This window comes from Rhea americana, unplaced genomic scaffold, assembly GCF_003343005.1.
Source record: "Rhea americana isolate MKP2758 unplaced genomic scaffold, rheAme1 scaffold_209, whole genome shotgun sequence".
In the NCBI taxonomy this organism is placed as follows: Eukaryota; Metazoa; Chordata; class Aves; order Rheiformes; family Rheidae; genus Rhea; species Rhea americana.
This window is the reverse complement of record NW_028186249.1, coordinates 1486751-1504020: the sequence shown is the minus strand read 5'-3', so window position 1 is coordinate 1504020 and position 17270 is coordinate 1486751. Positions and strand designations below refer to the sequence as shown.

The 17270-nt window shown below is 41.3% G+C and overlaps 1 protein-coding gene across 1 annotated transcript; it reads left to right on the top strand.

Annotated features, from left to right (window-relative positions):
* The first annotated feature begins 815 nt into the window (after positions 1–815).
* Positions 816–15316, top strand: SPP2 (secreted phosphoprotein 2). Its single transcript, XM_085304410.1, has 7 exons — positions 816–864; positions 965–1089; positions 2484–2606; positions 5754–5864; positions 7860–7914; positions 8286–8392; positions 15233–15316. The coding sequence occupies exons 1-6, from the start codon at positions 816–818 to the stop codon at positions 8381–8383; spliced, it is 561 nt and encodes a 186-aa protein (XP_085160536.1). The 3' UTR covers positions 8384–8392; positions 15233–15316.
* The last annotated feature ends 1954 nt before the right edge of the window (positions 15317–17270 follow it).

Sequence of the window (17270 nt, the reverse complement as noted above, 5' to 3'; positions counted from 1 at the left end):
TTTGACTCTAGCCAGCTAAGAACTGCAGTACTGAAGTGAGGCCATCATTTTTTCGAAACTCCCATTAGCTTCTGTGCTGACACTGAGGCTTGAACATCAAAGGGGGATCTGATGGAGGATATCAGATGGCCACAGCTAGTGACTTCTTTGGTTAGCTTGGCTCAGACTTTGTAAATCAGAGTGATGTGAGCGCTCCTCTGGCACRTGATGAATAGCAAAGGTCCCAGGAACCTTCAAAACAAAAGGATCTGAGCTGTCCCAAGGGTTTGCACTGTGCCCTGTGTCTAATAGGCTTCTGTTTGATGCTGCAGCCCAACAGAGTCATGGTGCCAGACAGGTCTGTCCAGGTGAATTCCCATTCAGCGCTAGGGAATTGTGTCCTGCTCAAGGAGCACAGGCATGTTACTACTTTTAGCTGCTGCAGGGACACAGAGGTGTTTGGCCAGATATTAAGTGAGGAATTGACTTGCCAGCTTTAGATTGAAAAATTATGGCTATAAGTAAACAAAAAGAATGGGGTTCTGCYTTTGGCTATGGAGATATCAGAAATTCAGTGCTTTCTTTTAGTCGCAGTGCTGGGGGGAAAAGTACTGCAGTACATCTCTTAATGGAGAACTACCGCTAAATGGAGAAAACCTGACAGCAAATATTTACTCCCAAATCAATTCTGTTTGAAGTGCAATGTTTGTAGCAAAGCTTGGACACAGGAAGGTCAGGTGTAGTATCAAGGCTGTATTTATATAAAGACAGAAGAATATGCTCTGGAAACTACTGCTTAGAAAGGAAAAAGACCAGAGGATTTTGATAGGCACACTATGAGGACCTTAATTTTTGCACTTGCACTAAGCATTTTCTCATGCTCAGGTAAGTTGCTAAAAATGGATCCATGTCCTATTTCTTATGATATAGGGGAAAAAGGTACAAGACTAGATTAACTTTTAATGGAATTTTGTGTCTGTCTCAGGGCTTCCAGTGTATGACTATGAACTGCCTGTCACAGAAGAGGCTCTCAATGCTTCCATTGCAAGAATCAATTCTCAGTCACGGGGGCCAAACTTGTATGGTATTGTCAGGAGCCATGTTAGAAGTGTAAGTTTGCAGACAATTCAGATACTTTACCAGAAATATGCTTTTCTTTGGTGGAAAACTGTTTTCCACCCAACTTGGGAAACTCCAATTTAATTGGAGTTTTCAACGCTTCCTGGATGAGGGTGGATTTGGGGCTTTATTCAGACCTATGGCTTTAGAAACCTGCATGTTCTTTGTGTGTTGTTTTTAATTAATAATATGTTAGCAGTTCAAATTTTGCACTCCCAAGGAGTTCAGTCTAAACTTTTTTCAGAAAAGAACTGATACTTTCAAATACCTCCAGCTAATTGCTTTATATTTTGGGCATACAGTCACCCAGTCCATCTGAAAGTCTCAGCTGAATGTCTGCAATGCTAATTAGATGCTACCACAAAAACAAGATTGTTTCTTCAATCTATACTTACTTCAATTGTCTCTACACATCAGTTCTGGATTAAATCTACTAGTGTCTAAATACAACCAGGAAAGCATTGGTTGTTTTAGCCTGTGTTGCTAAAAATGATATTGGATTCCCAGAATTAGGGAGTTAAAACTTCATAATTTGAAGTTGGCATGTTTGTATTCCTGAACATCCTAAGAATCRCTCTATTTCTGTAGGTGGCATGTATCAAGTCCTCTGCAAGGATGAATGGCAAGACGATATTTGAATAGATCTGWTCTGGAAAAACTTATATTTGAAAGCAACTACTGAAAACAGTGTTTTGGTTTGATTCTCCCTTACCAAACTAAAATATTGATTAAACTGTGAAGATAAGAAAAGRAGGTCTTAATGTGTCAACAAAAGCTGCCAATCTCTCTAAAGTGTGCAGTGTGGCATGCATACTTCCTACTGAGGCACCGGARCTGACAAGGAGTATCTCTTTAAACTGTGTTAATTCGGTTATTTGCAATCTTCTGATTTACTTCCACAGTCATGTGTTTGCAATATACTTCCCAGCAGTCTAGATATCCAAAGCAGAGCTGTTAGCAGCCTGATTTTCACAGAAAGGGTGGAAGCAGCAGGAGTGCTGGCTTGCTGTTACCTCGGTGGGCAGCAGCAGCCGGGGGTGTTGCTATGTGCACTTACTGCTGAGGGCTGCAGTCTTGGAAACCAACTTGAGCAGCAGGAGGCCCTGCAATGGGCTGTGGCGTTTCATCTGAAACACCTGTGGAAAGCTGCTCTATGTTGCTGTTACCAAATCTGCTTAAGAGAACAAAATCTGATGTTTTGTTTTTCTTACAAATGTGCATAAGAAAACCCCCTTTCTCGCACTACAGTAATCTACTCTAAATTTGACACTGACTCATAATGCCACAATGTCTTGGCTCCACTTGACAAAGAAGCAAGACTGCCTTGTAGTGAATGTAGAAGACTAWCAGGCAGTAATTATATATTTTGTTGATCTTTTTACCAGGTTGACATGTGGAACAGCAATGATTATAAGCTAGTGCTGCAGTTCAGTATCCGTGAAACAGTATGCACAAAAATTTCAGGGAGAGACCCATTCACATGCGACTTCAAAATAGGGCCTTTTGTGGTAAGTGCATTTGTGTCCTTGGATGAGGGAAGAGGAAGAGTACAAAAAATCCCCCTTGGTACAGGCTGTTCTCACAACATGTTGAAACATGGTGCTGATGAATGACTGGCCTCCTGAAGACCAAGACAAACATAATCTGCAGTATGGACCAAGTGTTACATGGGGAATGGGAGTGCTTGAAAACTCTTCAGGCTGACTTGTGAGGAGTATGGGACGTACTCTTACTGCTGAAAAGAAACTACGTGTGTCTTGAAGCAGCATGTAGTGAAAGTGTCTGTGTCTTTGGGACCAACTCTTGGAAGGAAGATAGGGCTTCTTTCCAAGATGAAAGAGGGGAAACACTGAAGTTTGATCTGCTTTTGTCTATCATCCATCCAGGTAAGGAGTAAGAAGCCAGGAAAACAGAATACAAGTGCAGAATTGGCAATTAATATAGGATARTGTGGGACACCCTCAGAGACACAGCTTTGTGTGCTACGTTATGTAGTAAGGCCAGAAGCCCTATGTAAGCTAGAGATACTATGATGACTGGGTAGTAAGAATGACAAAGGTGTTTATCAGTGTTACCTCTCTGCTCTTTGAGCCAGGGTTCCCAGGCAGCCTAAGGGGAAAGTGACAGTCAGTATTTTCTTAGCAGAAGTAATATCATATCCAAGAAGGAAAAATCTCTAACGCTCCTGAGTCGCTTCCCAGAGAAGAGCAAAGTCACAGATTAGAGGCCAGGAGAGAGAGACGGCTGTGACCATGTGACCTGAGCTCCTGTCAGCAATGTAGGCTAGTCATCAAGACACCTGCTGCAAGTAGCAGCAGGACCTTGTAGTTTTGTGCCTGGCTCGCTGAGGATGCTGAGCTAACTCACACTGTTTCTGGATAGTCCTACTTCATACATGTGTGCAGTATGTTCCTCAGTCTCCCTCTTGCATTACAAAGCCAAAACCTCCTAACTGCTYGTTCAAAAACTCTTTGACCAGAGGCACTGGTCTTATCCACAGTGACCTCTTTCTACTCCCGATTGGTTATTGAGTAAATGAGCTGGATGTGAAGAGATGCCAGGGTAGCTTAAAGCTCCCTTTGTACACAACCTCTCTGTGCCTCCTGAAGCACTCAGTTACAGCCTTCGTCAAAAGCAGAATAACCACTTCTAAACACTGCGCTTCTGAGCATCCACCTGCTTGCAGCATGGAAATGGCATGATAGAAATCAAACAAGATTTGCAGAGCACAGGTTTTGCTGTATGGGGAAGGGACCAAGCGGGGCATTTCTGCCCAAGTTTCCAGCGATAACGCTGTCTTGTCCTTCTGGATCAGCCTGGGGAACCAGAGGATTTGATTTGACTGACACCCAGTTTGACTTCCCTCTCTCTTTCCCACATTCTTTTTTTTTCTGAAATTATTACAAAACCCTTGAGAAGATAGTATGGACATTATATAATGAGACATATGAGAAGATACTTAGAGTTATATAATTTAATGTGTAACCCTGAAAGCTGCATGAGGAGACCTGGACAGAATTCTGCTGGTTATGAATTCCAGCTGAGTGCCAAAGGCAGGCTGAAGCCTAAATCCAGTCCAAATGCATTTTCCCTGGTAGGCTTGAACAGTGAGTGCATTCATTTATGGACTTGGTGAGAATTCCTTTAACTTTGGAAAGAGAGCAGAACTCACTTGGCAGTGCATGGTCTCCCTATCTAGGTGTCCCTAARGTCAACAGTTGCTTTACTGTTGGCTTTGACTGCTCTTAGATGAGATTGCGAAGATACCATGTAAAGCTTATCCTCTTACCGAGTGCAGATCCCCCTTCACTGTTAGCTGACAGTGCTAATCTTTTCTATCAAGATTTCAACTCTGTTTTCAGCTTGAAATAAACACAGATTGGGCTTTTGATGTAGCTCTTGCTAGAACTCTGACTCTTAGATGACTAGCTTCAGTGTCAATACATCAGCCTTGAATCTGATCTTCTCTGTGCTTGATTATTTTTGACAAAACATAGCTCCTATTGCAAGGAGTGCTTCTGAGTGGTCRCATCCAAACTTGTTGTATAAAACCTACAAAGCATACAGAGTAGCTCTTGAGTCTCTGTGTCCAATAATGCCATACTGTGCTATATACTGTATTATGGCATTCAAACTTCTTGAAAGATTATCTGTGGGTCTTTGTGCTGCTGCAAGCTGAGTTCTTTTCACATTTTTTCCTTCTGTGAATAGCAGCCAAACATATTTTTCCTTCTAGGGCACACAGCTAGGGGTCTGGGAAGACACTTAAGGATGGGATCTTAGAACAGATGGCACAGAAGCTTTTCTAATAGCTAACAAATCACGCTATTATTTCAGGAGAATGAAAGCCAATTGAGTCTCATTGAGTACCACTGCCTTTGAGCTAAGCAGCTTGTGTATGTGGATGGGACAATGCTGAACTGATGGCTCTTTTTTTTTTCCAAAACACAAAGGTTGGCTGCAGTAAAGTTATCACTGTATCCTAAAGAGACACCATCCCATAGGTCCTTCCAAACCCTGGGCAACTGATCAGATTTACCCGATTTATAGTAAAGACCTGCAGTGTATGCTGCCCATATTAATATAGATGGAGCATATAGAGAGATGTCTCTAGTTTAGGGACCATAGTTTAGTGGTTGGGAAAATCCATCCCTTGTCCCTTCTTGTTGGTGCACTGAGGTATGAATGACAATGTGAGGATATCCATTTTCTAAATTTGGGTGTAAGTTTCGCTCTAGCTTTCATCCAATCATGTAGGCAATTTCTTTAAAGGTAGTTTCACTTCTAAAACTGGAGCTGCCATCAGCATAGCCCTTCACAGCTCTTTTGGTCATGGTTGGTAATGCCAGAGGCATGGAAAGGATTTGGAAATTTTCTTCTCTCTCTAGCAGGCTCCAGACTTCAWACAGTAAATAGGCAACTGTGGAGCAATAACTTGTGGCTATGGTAGTGTGGTGTTGTATGCCACCAGAATATACTGTTCTGACCTCAGGCTGCTCCAGGAATTAATTTAGTGGTATAGCCTTGAGGTTTTTTTCCTTTTGGAAGCTGATTAATAATTCCCTTACAGATGTTTTCACCTCAGTGGAACTCCAGAAGGGGGATTGCATTATAGGCTTGCTCCATTAGATTTGTCCTATTTTGATCTGTTACAGCCAAGTGCTTTCTGCAGAAGTGTTGTGGTAGTCTCTGAAGAGCAGATTGTGAACATGGTTGTCCAGTGTCATCAGGACATGTCCAGCTCGGAATCAATAAGCAGTGAGGAGGTAAGGAAGAGGGCAACCTGTTTTTGCTGCCTAGGAGAAAAAAAATTGCTCATCCTCTTTTGAAGAGAGGTTGGGTAAGTATGTGTGAAGACAGGATTTGTGACTGGCTGTGACAATGCATATTGAAACTCTGAATGCCAATACAAGGATTTTTTTTTCACCTCACTTGATACTGTTCCCGTTTTATTGGTGGAGAAACTATGGCATGGTGGGGCATGGAATTTGCCCATGATTAATCACTAGGCCACAGTTCCTCCTCTCCAAATTTCATGGTCACTTCAAATTTGGAACATCTTTTCTGCACACTGCCACAYTGACAGATGATTCTTCATCCCAGCAATAATGATGATCTTGTCCTTTTTCTCTCCTTACTCAAATGACTAGTAATCTTGTCCCGTGCTGTCTGTGCTGCAGAAACTCCTGCCATCTCTTTTAGTTGAAGTTAGAGGTTTCAAACAGAAAACTGTATGTCATTTGGAATCCAGCTGTCTCTTGTCATGCTGTACTTTTTTTTCCATCAGTTGTGAGGTTTGACCTTGCTTAATGGCTGCCTTGGAAGAGAGTGAATCTCTGATAGTCTGGCAGATCTACCAACTTTGCCATTCTTTCTTCATTGAAATATGTAGTGTGCCTGCACCTGGAGAAGAGTGATTGGCACATCTTATAGAAACATCTGATGACTGCAACTCTGTTATTAAATCCAGCCCTCAGCTGAGCATTTAGTCACAGTCTTACTGAAGAAGGCTTGCTATACTGGGATTTGTATTCCACGTGGCTTTGTTTTTGAGCTGTCTCATTTGGTTTCTAAGATGTGAGTAAACACTGATCCCAATCTGTGAGTTCCTGCTAGTTGTTTCCAAATCATGTTAGTGTGCATTTTTCCATGAACTGACAGAGCAAAGGAGTTCATCTGAAATTGGGCACCTGCACTTACAACACAAATCAGTGGTGGATGTTGGGCTAGAGGATTATATTTGGGGAATGAAGCTAATTCGAAAGGCAAGGTGCCAGAGAATAAGGACAGCTTTTATTTTTGGGAACTGCAAGCAGCCGAATGAATAACTTGAAGCAAATAGGATTCAGCGTCACCTCTTGGTTTGAATTGCCACATTAGCTTGTGATCTTGTTCAGAGTCTCTATTCAGAGCTAGCTAGTGAATACACCACAAGAATTCTTGATTTGCAGAGCAGAAAGACTGTGTGCAAAGTACTGAAATATGTAAGGTAGTCTTGGATGTTCAGTCTGTCCTCTGTGGGTTAAGCGTAACTCTTTTTTTAATTGGACACTCAGTATAAACACTTGCTTTTACAAGCAGAGTTCTTTCTGCAAGTCTTCTTTAACCATCACTTAAAATTCAGTGCTGCTGCCAATATTCCTGTTAGGGAATATATTTGCTAGAATGTTAATGGGGAATAAATGCCAAAGGGAATTACTGCACATGAAAGGGAAAGTATTTCTTTTTGCAAAGTGCTGCAGCAGGTGCACAGCAGCTCTTGCTCCAGAGGTTTTAACTTGGTTCAAAGGATCTCTGCCTGGCCCACTGTGAATGATGTTCATATAAATCCAGTAGTGCTTGTGGTGTTTGGATATGACAGGAACTATGATTGGCTGAAGCTGGTATTGTATTACTGGGATAGAGACCTACAGAAGAAGATTATAGAGAGAGTTTTAAAAGAGTCATTTGGGGCCAGAAAGGTGCTCTATGGTCACACAATAGACTAACTCTGCTCTTCAGGCTGCCTGGCTGCATCTGCGCTACAGTCAGGTCAGATAAGATATTGAGTATCCAAGATGTTGATCTGAGGGCCTACCTGGAGCTACAGACTTGTTTAGAAACATAGCTTCTTTGTAGTAGTCTCAGCACTGATCCTTTTTCCAGAGAAATTAATAACGAAGTCCCGAATTACTTCACTGACCACCCAGTATCTGAGGAAATGCAGGAGAGGCTGGCTTCTTTATAGATGAGCTTCTTAAAGAAGTGTCTTTAATTTACAGATGATGCGTATGCAGATAATGAACCCCAACATACAAGGAAGCAGTTACCGTGAAGGTAAGTGATTTCTACCATGCTGGACTTCCCTGGCACATGCTGGTTTGCTTTTTGGGCAGGAGCAGGTCATCAGTTTGAGGGAGCAGGAAATATGGGAGACCAGCAGTTTGCACAGATCACGCCCAGCTTCCTCTCCATGTACATGAAGACATCTTGTTAGGAAAGTAGTGAGGGTATTAGTCTGCAATGTGGGGCAATGCTGGAGTTGATATGCTCTATGTAGCCATTTTCTGGATTACCAGACTTGTGCTCTCCTGATTAGTACTTGTGTGCATCCCTGTGGTTGTCCTGATTCATTCACAGAATGGTGAATGAACACACATCTGGAAGTATGTAACACCCATGCACATCTCCATGTTCTTTCTTAAAAGATCTCTTTGCTCCTGAAACCTTCCCTTCAAGGAGAAGAGGTAACAGTCATGGAGACTGGCGTAAACCCAGCTATATCAGCTCTGACAAGACTGAATAACACAATTTGGTAAGTACAGTTGAAAGCATAGCAGCTTTCATGCAGGCTAGGTCTGTAGGTTTTTGGGCAGAGCAGGAATGTAACTGCTCAGGATAAATGATCTCTTGGGGGAACATGCTTCTTGGCTGCAAGCATGTTAAAAGCCGTTTTGTCCTAGACATTTGTAGGACTTGCTTATGGGGAAATGCAGTGACACAGGAAGAATACAAATAGCACTATCCATTGGTCACTCACCAAATATTGCTGAATTGTGAGGCAACCCATGCAGTTCCTGTAAATCAAAGAACAAATCCAGGCAGTGCTTTGATAAGCTGCCTGATTCTATCTGGAATGTAACAGTAACTAAACTATATAGTGAAATCAACTGGTGAAAAAAAACCAAGGGGTTATAATTCTGCTCTCTCAGTTCTCCCATTATGTACAGTACAGAGAATGGTTCAAAAGATGCATTTTTTCTGAGATTAAGTAAATGTGCAGGAGTGGTATATGGGGTTTAAGACCCTCTGAGGTCCAAATAACTAGTAAAGTCACAGCTTATGGAATGAAAGGTACCATTGCTGTAACATACTTGTGGGAATTACTCTATTCCRTATTGTCAAAACCACTCACAGATTTGGATGTCATCACTGGTGCATGCAGACAAGGTGTGTGTTTCTGGGTGGCTGTCTCCGGTGCCTAAGAGACAGTTCACAGAACAGGGGCTCCAATGGGTTGTCAATGGTTGAAGATGATTTTGATTGCCTCTTTGTGCTATACCTGTTGTTTCACTTCCAAGAAGACATCCATCTACAGAGCTCATGGCTCTTGCTCATTCTCAAGTAATAGGTCCCGTATGCTGACACAAAGACCAGCTTCCTGGTGTACAGATAGCATGAAAACAGTGGTCAGCAAAATCAACTTGCTGTCCTGAGCTAAGATTAAGGCTCAAGCCTTAAGCTACAGTTGTGCCTTTTTGTCTGCATCTGTCTTGGTTGACAGAGATGTATTTCTGTGAATGCTAATGTTTCATGGATGCTTTGGAACTTTCCAAGGTGGTTGCTCTTAGCAGGGGTGTAGCACTTGCCTATGGGATCTAGACYATGCCCTTCTGTACAGTAAAGGCAAGGATACTGAGATAGGTTGTTTGTGGCCTTTTCTGCCAGTGCTCGCCACTCACCCACAACTTGCTGGATCTATTTATGCATCGTTTTTTCCTCCAAACTCTTGAAGGAATGGCAGTGTCTTTGTGCAGAATCTGATGCAATGGGGCCCTGAGGCCCTATAGTTCAGCAAACAAGAAAGAAATGCAGTAATAGCGTATCTGAGAGAAGAAAGAAGCAATTTACCCAGGGCAGCTTTGGTTGCAGAGAACCTGTGAAGGTGATGTTTGGAGCCTAGTTAATGGGAATAATAGTGACCTCTAAGAGACACTCATGATTCATTGCATCTGGCAAGGCTTATGCTTCATATGCTACTTTTGCTAACCTACTTCTGAGAATCTGTGTGGGAGTAGCTCTAATTGCTACTGATATTTTACCTGATGTATTACGGAGCTAATCTAATGGAAAATGTTCTTACAAAAGTTTTAGCAACACAGAATGGAGGTGATTCTTTAGCATGTTAGCCAGTTTTAAAATAGTTGGGAAAGGAAGAGAGAAGTTCTTAGTGCTATGTCCTTGCCATAAAAAGGGCTTGCACACTCACTGGCTACATACCCTCAGCAGGTCTGCGTCCCTGTGGAGAGGGCCAGAACTGAATGCTACATCAATATAGAGATCAAGTCAGTCTCTCCACATCAGAAGCAGGATGGTTTTAGATGCAGATTGCACTGATGACTCACCAAAAACTGACATAGTTGTTACTCATAAGTATATTCTTGATAAACATATATGTGCTGAAGGAGATATATCCCTACTTTCCTAGAAGCTAGATATGAAAGAAAAACTCCAGTGATTCTACTAGGTCAGGTTTCTATTTGATCTTGCAAAAATGCTTTCATTAAATCCATATGCTATTTTAGTTTATCCATAAGCCAGTAAAAGGTGCTGTGCTGTTTTAAGTAGTGTCTTTCCTCTTATAAGAATTTCTGAGTTTTCTAAATGTCTTTGAACTTCCTTAAGCATATTGCAGTGGCATTCTGGTGTGAATTCTGTGTCCTTTTGGGTAGCTTTACTCTGAGGAGCTAGTGTGGAAAGGCCGAGGTTTACTGAACAGTAATGTACTGTTGAATTTCTGTTTCAGAGAAGAGGGAGAAATTTTGTAAATGTATGATCTTTGTTGGTGTCTGTGAACCAAACTTTCCCAATCTGACTCAGTGAATTTGAGTTGAGCCATCTTCAACTGATCTTCAAGAAAAGTTGTAGGGAAGGAAGTCTATGCTCTTTAAATGGGCTGACATTGCATTTGAAAAATGCTACATCTCTTAAATTAGTTCTTTAGTTCTCCAGAGCAGCTGTCCTAATAAAGCAGCAATCACAAATGGTTTGTGTTCCTGGACTTAACGCCTAACAAACCTCTAAACCAGAAGCAAGATGTAAAACCTTCTTGAAAGGGAATAGAAAACAAATGGGGAGAAAAACATGGTTCTTTTGAAACTCTATGCAGTTCCAGTTTTAATACTTCCTGCTCACTCTTGAAGGTAGGTTGCGAGGACTAGAGTCCTAGGTTTTGGCCCAATTGTAATTCAGAGGTGAATACATCAGGAGATGGAGGGAGATTTTCAAAGTCTGACAAAACTGCTTGTCTCTTATTTTTGTTGTTTTGACCTATTAGTAGCTGCAAAGTCTGGAGCTGTGTTTGCTTCTCAGTTTCACTTGTATCCAGATTTTCATCTGTGGATTCATTTTGGAACAATAAGCATCATTTGATGTGTTCGAGGCCAGGAAAAGTCATGTTTATTTTTCCCGTGTTTTGGCACCTGCATGATTATGGTTGGCATTATTACAATTCATTCTGTGATGACAATGTTCGATAAAGCACAGGAAATGCATGCTATGTTTTGAGATGGCAGTAATTCAGCTGGCTAGCTTAGCTGAGAGAAGATTTAAGGGGGAGGTTAAGGAAACAGCAATTTAATAATAGAAGACTTTTGTCTCTTTAACAAAGAATCTGTTGTTGACAGGCAAAGCTAGACAAGTTCAGGTGAGAAACAAAGTGTGATTCTTTTTTTATGCAACAATATGGGAAACTGACTGCTGCAAAAACTACCAAGACAAGTGGTTGAAAGAGTTTTTGATGCTGGATTTTGCATTTTCTGAACCAGATCTTTCCCTTTAGCCACAGGAATTATTTCAGGAGAATTTTGTGCCTGACTTTAGGCAAGAGGTCAGGTTAAATGAGCTCACTGGTCCCTTCTGGCTCTATTTTGGATTTATTTGAATGTGCTAAACATTCTAGAAGTAAAAAAAAATAGTGTAATTCTTATATAAAGAAAAAAAATTTTCAAATCTGCAGTCTTCAGACCCAACTGATCTGCAGATACCTGCAGGAGCCAACAAACTGCACGTGAAAGAACCACATCAATGATAAATGAGCTTACTTCAGTGACAGATGCTAATCAGATTTTCTGGATTTATTTCCTAATGCATCTCTGAAACTGGAGAGATTGTGAAAATCACATGTCAGGCTCTGGACCAGCCTTTCCAACAGATACCTCAGCCATATGAGCAAGTGACAGCAGGGGAGTCAGCTGCTGTACAACAGCTGATCACTGGTTAACAATTTCAGCCTGCAACAAGTGTAAGGGCATTAGTTAGTTTGGCCTGTAAGATGTGTGCAGAGCTTGCTGGAGCTGTGTTAGCTACCACAGTGTCAGCAAAGGGCATGTTAGTAATGCAGTTAATCCCTTGTCGAAACCCTTGGGGAGGAGGGATTCCTGCTCAGAAAAAGATGCTGTTTATCACACACAGCAGATTAAAGGCTTTCTGCATGTGCTCAGGTATGTGAAATTTTATATGGAATTGTAGGTTCCATTAAGGTGAAATCAACTTAATGGTATTTTGGAACCAGCTTAATGGTATTTGTGGCTGTGAATTGCAAGGAAGAGTTTACAAAAATGGCTCAAATTCATCTAGCATCCTGAACCTCAGAAAGCAGAGGAAAAAGGCCCCCAATGCTCTGTTCTTTCAAAATCAACTGCCAAAGGCAATTATCCTTTGCAAGGGGTGGAGTCCAGCCTATGACTTGTTTTTGTCTGGAGCCAAGAGAATTGCTTCATTTCCTTGAAGAGGAAAAATAAGAAGAAAACTCCTGTCTTTACTTGCAATATACATGTAGGTTGCAATTACTAATTTTCTCTTAGTGACATTAATCACATGAAGAAAGTGTTTTCTAACAGAAGATCATGTTCCTTCTGTATAAAGCCAAGGAGCTTTGATTTCCTTGTTGAGTTTTCTACATTTTCTTAAAATGACTCTCTAGCTGAGTTCACCTGGCATAGCTCACTGCTGACTAGAATGGGGATATGGCAGGTGTTATGACCTGATTAGCAACCTTGCAGTATAGTAAATTGCTGAAGCAGAAGTAAACAGACTGACATCCTTGAATATTGGAGATTTTCATTCAAAGAATAATGCAATGTTGGGCCTATTCTGCTCATACCTAAGAAATCCAAGATCCAAACTTCAGAGAGGATTGGATATTTGTGTTTGTCTTTATTCCAGAAAAGTAATAATGGAGCAGAGTACATTACCCTCCTGGGGTGTGGAAAGATTAGCTTTTATCCCATGTGACTTCATTAAGAAGCTGCCTGAGCTTAGTCCCACTTTTGTATTCTCATGGCTTCATGCATTAGACTTCTTTCTCCTCTCCTGCTCCTCCTCTCCCACCCCTCTGTTCGCCCACCCTACAATCTCTGGTTCTCTGAAAGTAGCTTATAGCTTTCTGGGGAAATAAGTGAAGCATCAGAGGGAAGGAAAATCCCTGCAGAATGGATCTGTTGCATAATGCATGAGCTCCACATCCGGATAAGCTTTGAGGGTGAGAGCAGAGCAATTTAGCTATCTTAAGCAAAGGGGAGGAAATGACAGGACACCATTATATTCCTCTTGCCTTCGACTCTGTCTGTTATAGCTCAGTCCTTGGTATCACCTGGCACCTGTGATATGCTGTAGCAGAGAAGACAATAAACTCATCTGTTCAGAAGTGAAGGACTAAAATTTAATCAGACACAGGTAGGACCTTTCCTGATGCTCAGGTCAGATCATGGCATGAGGATGAAGTGGAGGTACTATGGCAGAGAAGACAATTCCTCTGACAATCTGTTGCTCCTATCCTGAATGGCGGTGATTTTTGTCTTGTCCTTTGCCAACCTCCTCTAGATTTATTTTGAAGGGTTCAACCCACTTCTGCATTGAGGGAATTGCTCCTGCTTCTGGAAGATTCAGAGCTTGGATGATTCTTTAGACTTCAGCATGTCCATTGCAAACCCTTTAATTTTATTGCTGAGGAAAACCAATAGCACTTTAGTGGAGAGCTAGAAAGGACTCTCATAGCTATCTGTCAGCCGGCTGTTCAGTATTGTATTTTGCAAGCACTAGAAATGAGCTTGTCAGAGAATAAATTGGAAGGGACATCTGAAAGCCTCTGTACCAGCCCTTGCTCAAAGCAAGGCCAAGTAGGTTAGGTTGGCTGGCTGAGGTTCGAATATCCCACATCCTCTCTTGGTTTCTGGTCCAATATTTGAGCACTCTTAGGGGAAAGTTTATTCCTTATCAAGCTGTAATTTCCCACATTCCAACTCGTATCTCTCACCCTTTCCCAGTGCACCTCAGAGAAGAGTCTGGGTCCATTTCCTCTGTATTCTCCCATCAGGTAGCTGCAGAGAGCACTGAGATCTCACCTTTGCCTTCTCACCTCCAGGCTGAGTAAACCGAGCTCTCTGTGCCTCTTTTCRTATTTCCTGTCCCCCAGAGCCCTAATCATCCTTCTGGCTTCTGCTGGACTTGCTCCAGTTTGTTCATGACTGTCTTTTACTGAGGAGCCAAGAAAACAGGATGCAACATTCTAGATGTGGTCTCACAAGAAGAGGGGAAGAATCATGTCCCTCAACCTGCTGGCTGCACTTTTGAACAAATGTAATGGCTACTCTTGTTTCCTCAGGTAGTAGGACACTCTTCCAGTCTGAGTAGGAGGTTTGTAGCACAAAACATAGGTTGCTCCCCAAAGCTGAATTTAGTGACTGGTCTCAGTTCTTTGACCTGCGTCCCTCATCCTGGCCCCAGGTATTCCCAGGCAAGCTAGATAGAACCTCTCAGAGTGCCAATGATTCTGCCACTGCCCTATGTGTGGACGTTTCTTTCTGGCACAAATCTATCCCTGAAATTTATTAACAAAATTGTCTTACAAGAAAATTTCAGGTTGCCATGGTGACCAGCTTGATGAAAATACAGCATATGCTTCAGACGGCTGTAGAGGCAGTTATATGTTCTCCTAGAAAAACACAGCTCAAATTTTCCGTGCATATTGTAGCTCTTAATTGAAATGCATTTCTCGAAAGATCATGCATCAGCTTATAACCTTAGCCATCTCCGATTTTGAGACTTTCCAGCATCTGTTGATTTGTATCTCTGCATTAATTATTTCACTGTTGTTAATGTTATAGCAGTCTGCTTCATATATATATATACATACATACTACTAATTAGTTGGGGTCTGGTCTTTTGCAACAGTGATAATTGGGTAACCACGATGGTTTTGTATATGTTAAGTGTTCTGCATATGCAGTCTTCTTACAGAATCCCCAGGATATGATTCTGATGCTGAAGTTTCATATATTTTTCTAAGGCTGTGGATGGTTGGTTAGTTCTGTTAAGTATGAGACAAATGCTGAACTACAATATTTCTTCCCTCCCTGCCTTTTTTTTAAAATAGACTGGAGAATAAGAAGAGTCAAGATTCAAAGACCCAGCACGTGAAGAAGGGACCTGATGCATTTTCCTTTGCCTTTTCAGCAAAACCTACTGTGTAATGAAGCGACAGTCTTCTCACAAACTCACCTCTTGTTTTAATATCAGAAGTCCATTGGATGAACTCATAAGATGCTACATGTCAATCATCAGTCAAGAGCATTGTGATATGTTAGAATTTATTAGGAGGACTGTCTCACACACCTAGCATAAGTGTATCCAGTATCATCTCATAATGATGCTATTAAAGGATGATTATTCCATCTGTGCTCTGGGTTGCTCCCTGGTCGCTTGGTTGTTTGTAATTTTCTGTAATGCTTGTAGCTAATTTTTGATTCATTCAAATTAATAAAGGCACTTCATTCCTTTTTCTCTAGAGTACAATAGCTATGGATAGAGAGTTTTGCAACAGATCTAAAGGCATGAGTTTTAGCTGCAAAACAGCTTTATATGAGCACCTAACCATGAAGATAGGCAACTTAGGGAAGCTAGATCAAAAGCTAGATTWAAATTCCTCTTCCTCATATGGTAGTGGCTCTAGGAACAAGGCCATGTTAGCCCTTCAGACCTGAGGCATGTGAACAAACTTTTGATGCATTTTACTCTTGGGAAATATTATGGAGTGTTCTAGTGTCCATATCAAAATATATAGAAAGGAGCACCTATATTTTCCAATCATGTGTCTTCCATAACTTCGGTAAGCAAATTTGGATGGGTTAGGTATAAGCTATTTGTTGCCTCTCAAACAGTAGGGTGCAATTTGACGTTCTAAATTTTCACAAGACAGAAATGGAATAAAGTTCAAGCATCTAATCAGCATCCTATGGCTTAACCCTTTATGCATCATTTGAGCTGTGACAGCCATCTATTTGCTTCCTCTAGCCCATAGGAAATGCCGTGTTACAAAACCTCTTGTAAATGGCAAAGCTGCATTGCTTTCCATTTGACAAGAGCATACATAGGGATAGTTAACAAGACATCACTATATGATAGCTGGATAGGTGTATGTCTGCACCTTGATTTAGCAAGTTTTCTCTGCTCTTCTCTTCTACATCATACTATACTCATGCGAGAAGCAGAGGCAGATCAAGGCAATGAGAACTCAGGAAGCATACTGACCTTTTGAGAATGGATGGGTCTTTCCTCTGGAGTCCCAGCAACTTAACTTGGCTTTTTTTGTCTTTTTTTTTTTTTTTTGGTCTTCTCTGTGACGGTGGTGAGACAGATATCCACCAAGAAACGAAGCAAAGTATGAGTCTTTCTTCCTTGCTGACACCTTGAAAGACAAAAATTCAAGAATGCAAGACAAATGTAATTGAACTTTTGTACTAGAGCAGAAAATGGGCTCATCTGAGCAGTTAGTCAGTCACCTGGAGTGAGGGTACCTGTTGTGTCTGGGCATGGTAACAGCCAGGGGGGCACCTGTTTGGAAGATCTGATTCGCCATGAGAATTGTTACCTAGTACCAAGATCCTAGTGAAGTATTTTTTTCTTAAAAAAAAAAAAACTCTATCTATACAGCAGCACTGCACTGATGATGCTCTGGATCCCTTGATAACTCTGTAAGCATCCAGAATTAGCAGTTGAGCTGAGGCTGTGTTTAAAATACTGTTATGGCAGAGTCCTGTGACTTTATTTCTTCTTATAATTATAGGTCCTGCCGGGCACACTTTGAGAATTGCCTGATATAAGCATAGGGTTGATTAGAGCATGTGCTCTGATAGCGTGGAAGATAGAATTAACCAGAGACAGATTGAAGTATAAATCCCTTCTCATTAAAACAGCTCATGGCACTGGAGATCCAGCTAGGTGTTTTTTGTAACTGCTCATCATGGCTTTGTTCCAAATTGAATCGATTTAATAGGTGAATTTGAGGACATAAGAACAGTCAAATTATCTGGGTATCTATTAGAACGCATCGTTGCCATTTAGTGATGAAGTGGTCTTTAAAAGACACAGACATAACAAAACTGTGACTTTAGAAAAAGTATCACATAGATTTT

Bases quoted from the DNA above. Each gene is read 5' to 3' on its own strand.
- SPP2 (XM_085304410.1), top strand. From the start codon at position 816: ATGAGGACCTTAATTTTTGCACTTGCACTAAGCATTTTCTCATGCTCA. The intron at 865-964 runs GTAAGTTGCTAA...TGTCTGTCTCAG, and splicing joins AAGCATTTTCTCATGCTCAG to GGCTTCCAGTGTATGACTAT. The intron at 2,607-5,753 runs GTAAGTGCATTT...GATCTGTTACAG, and splicing joins TCAAAATAGGGCCTTTTGTG to CCAAGTGCTTTCTGCAGAAG.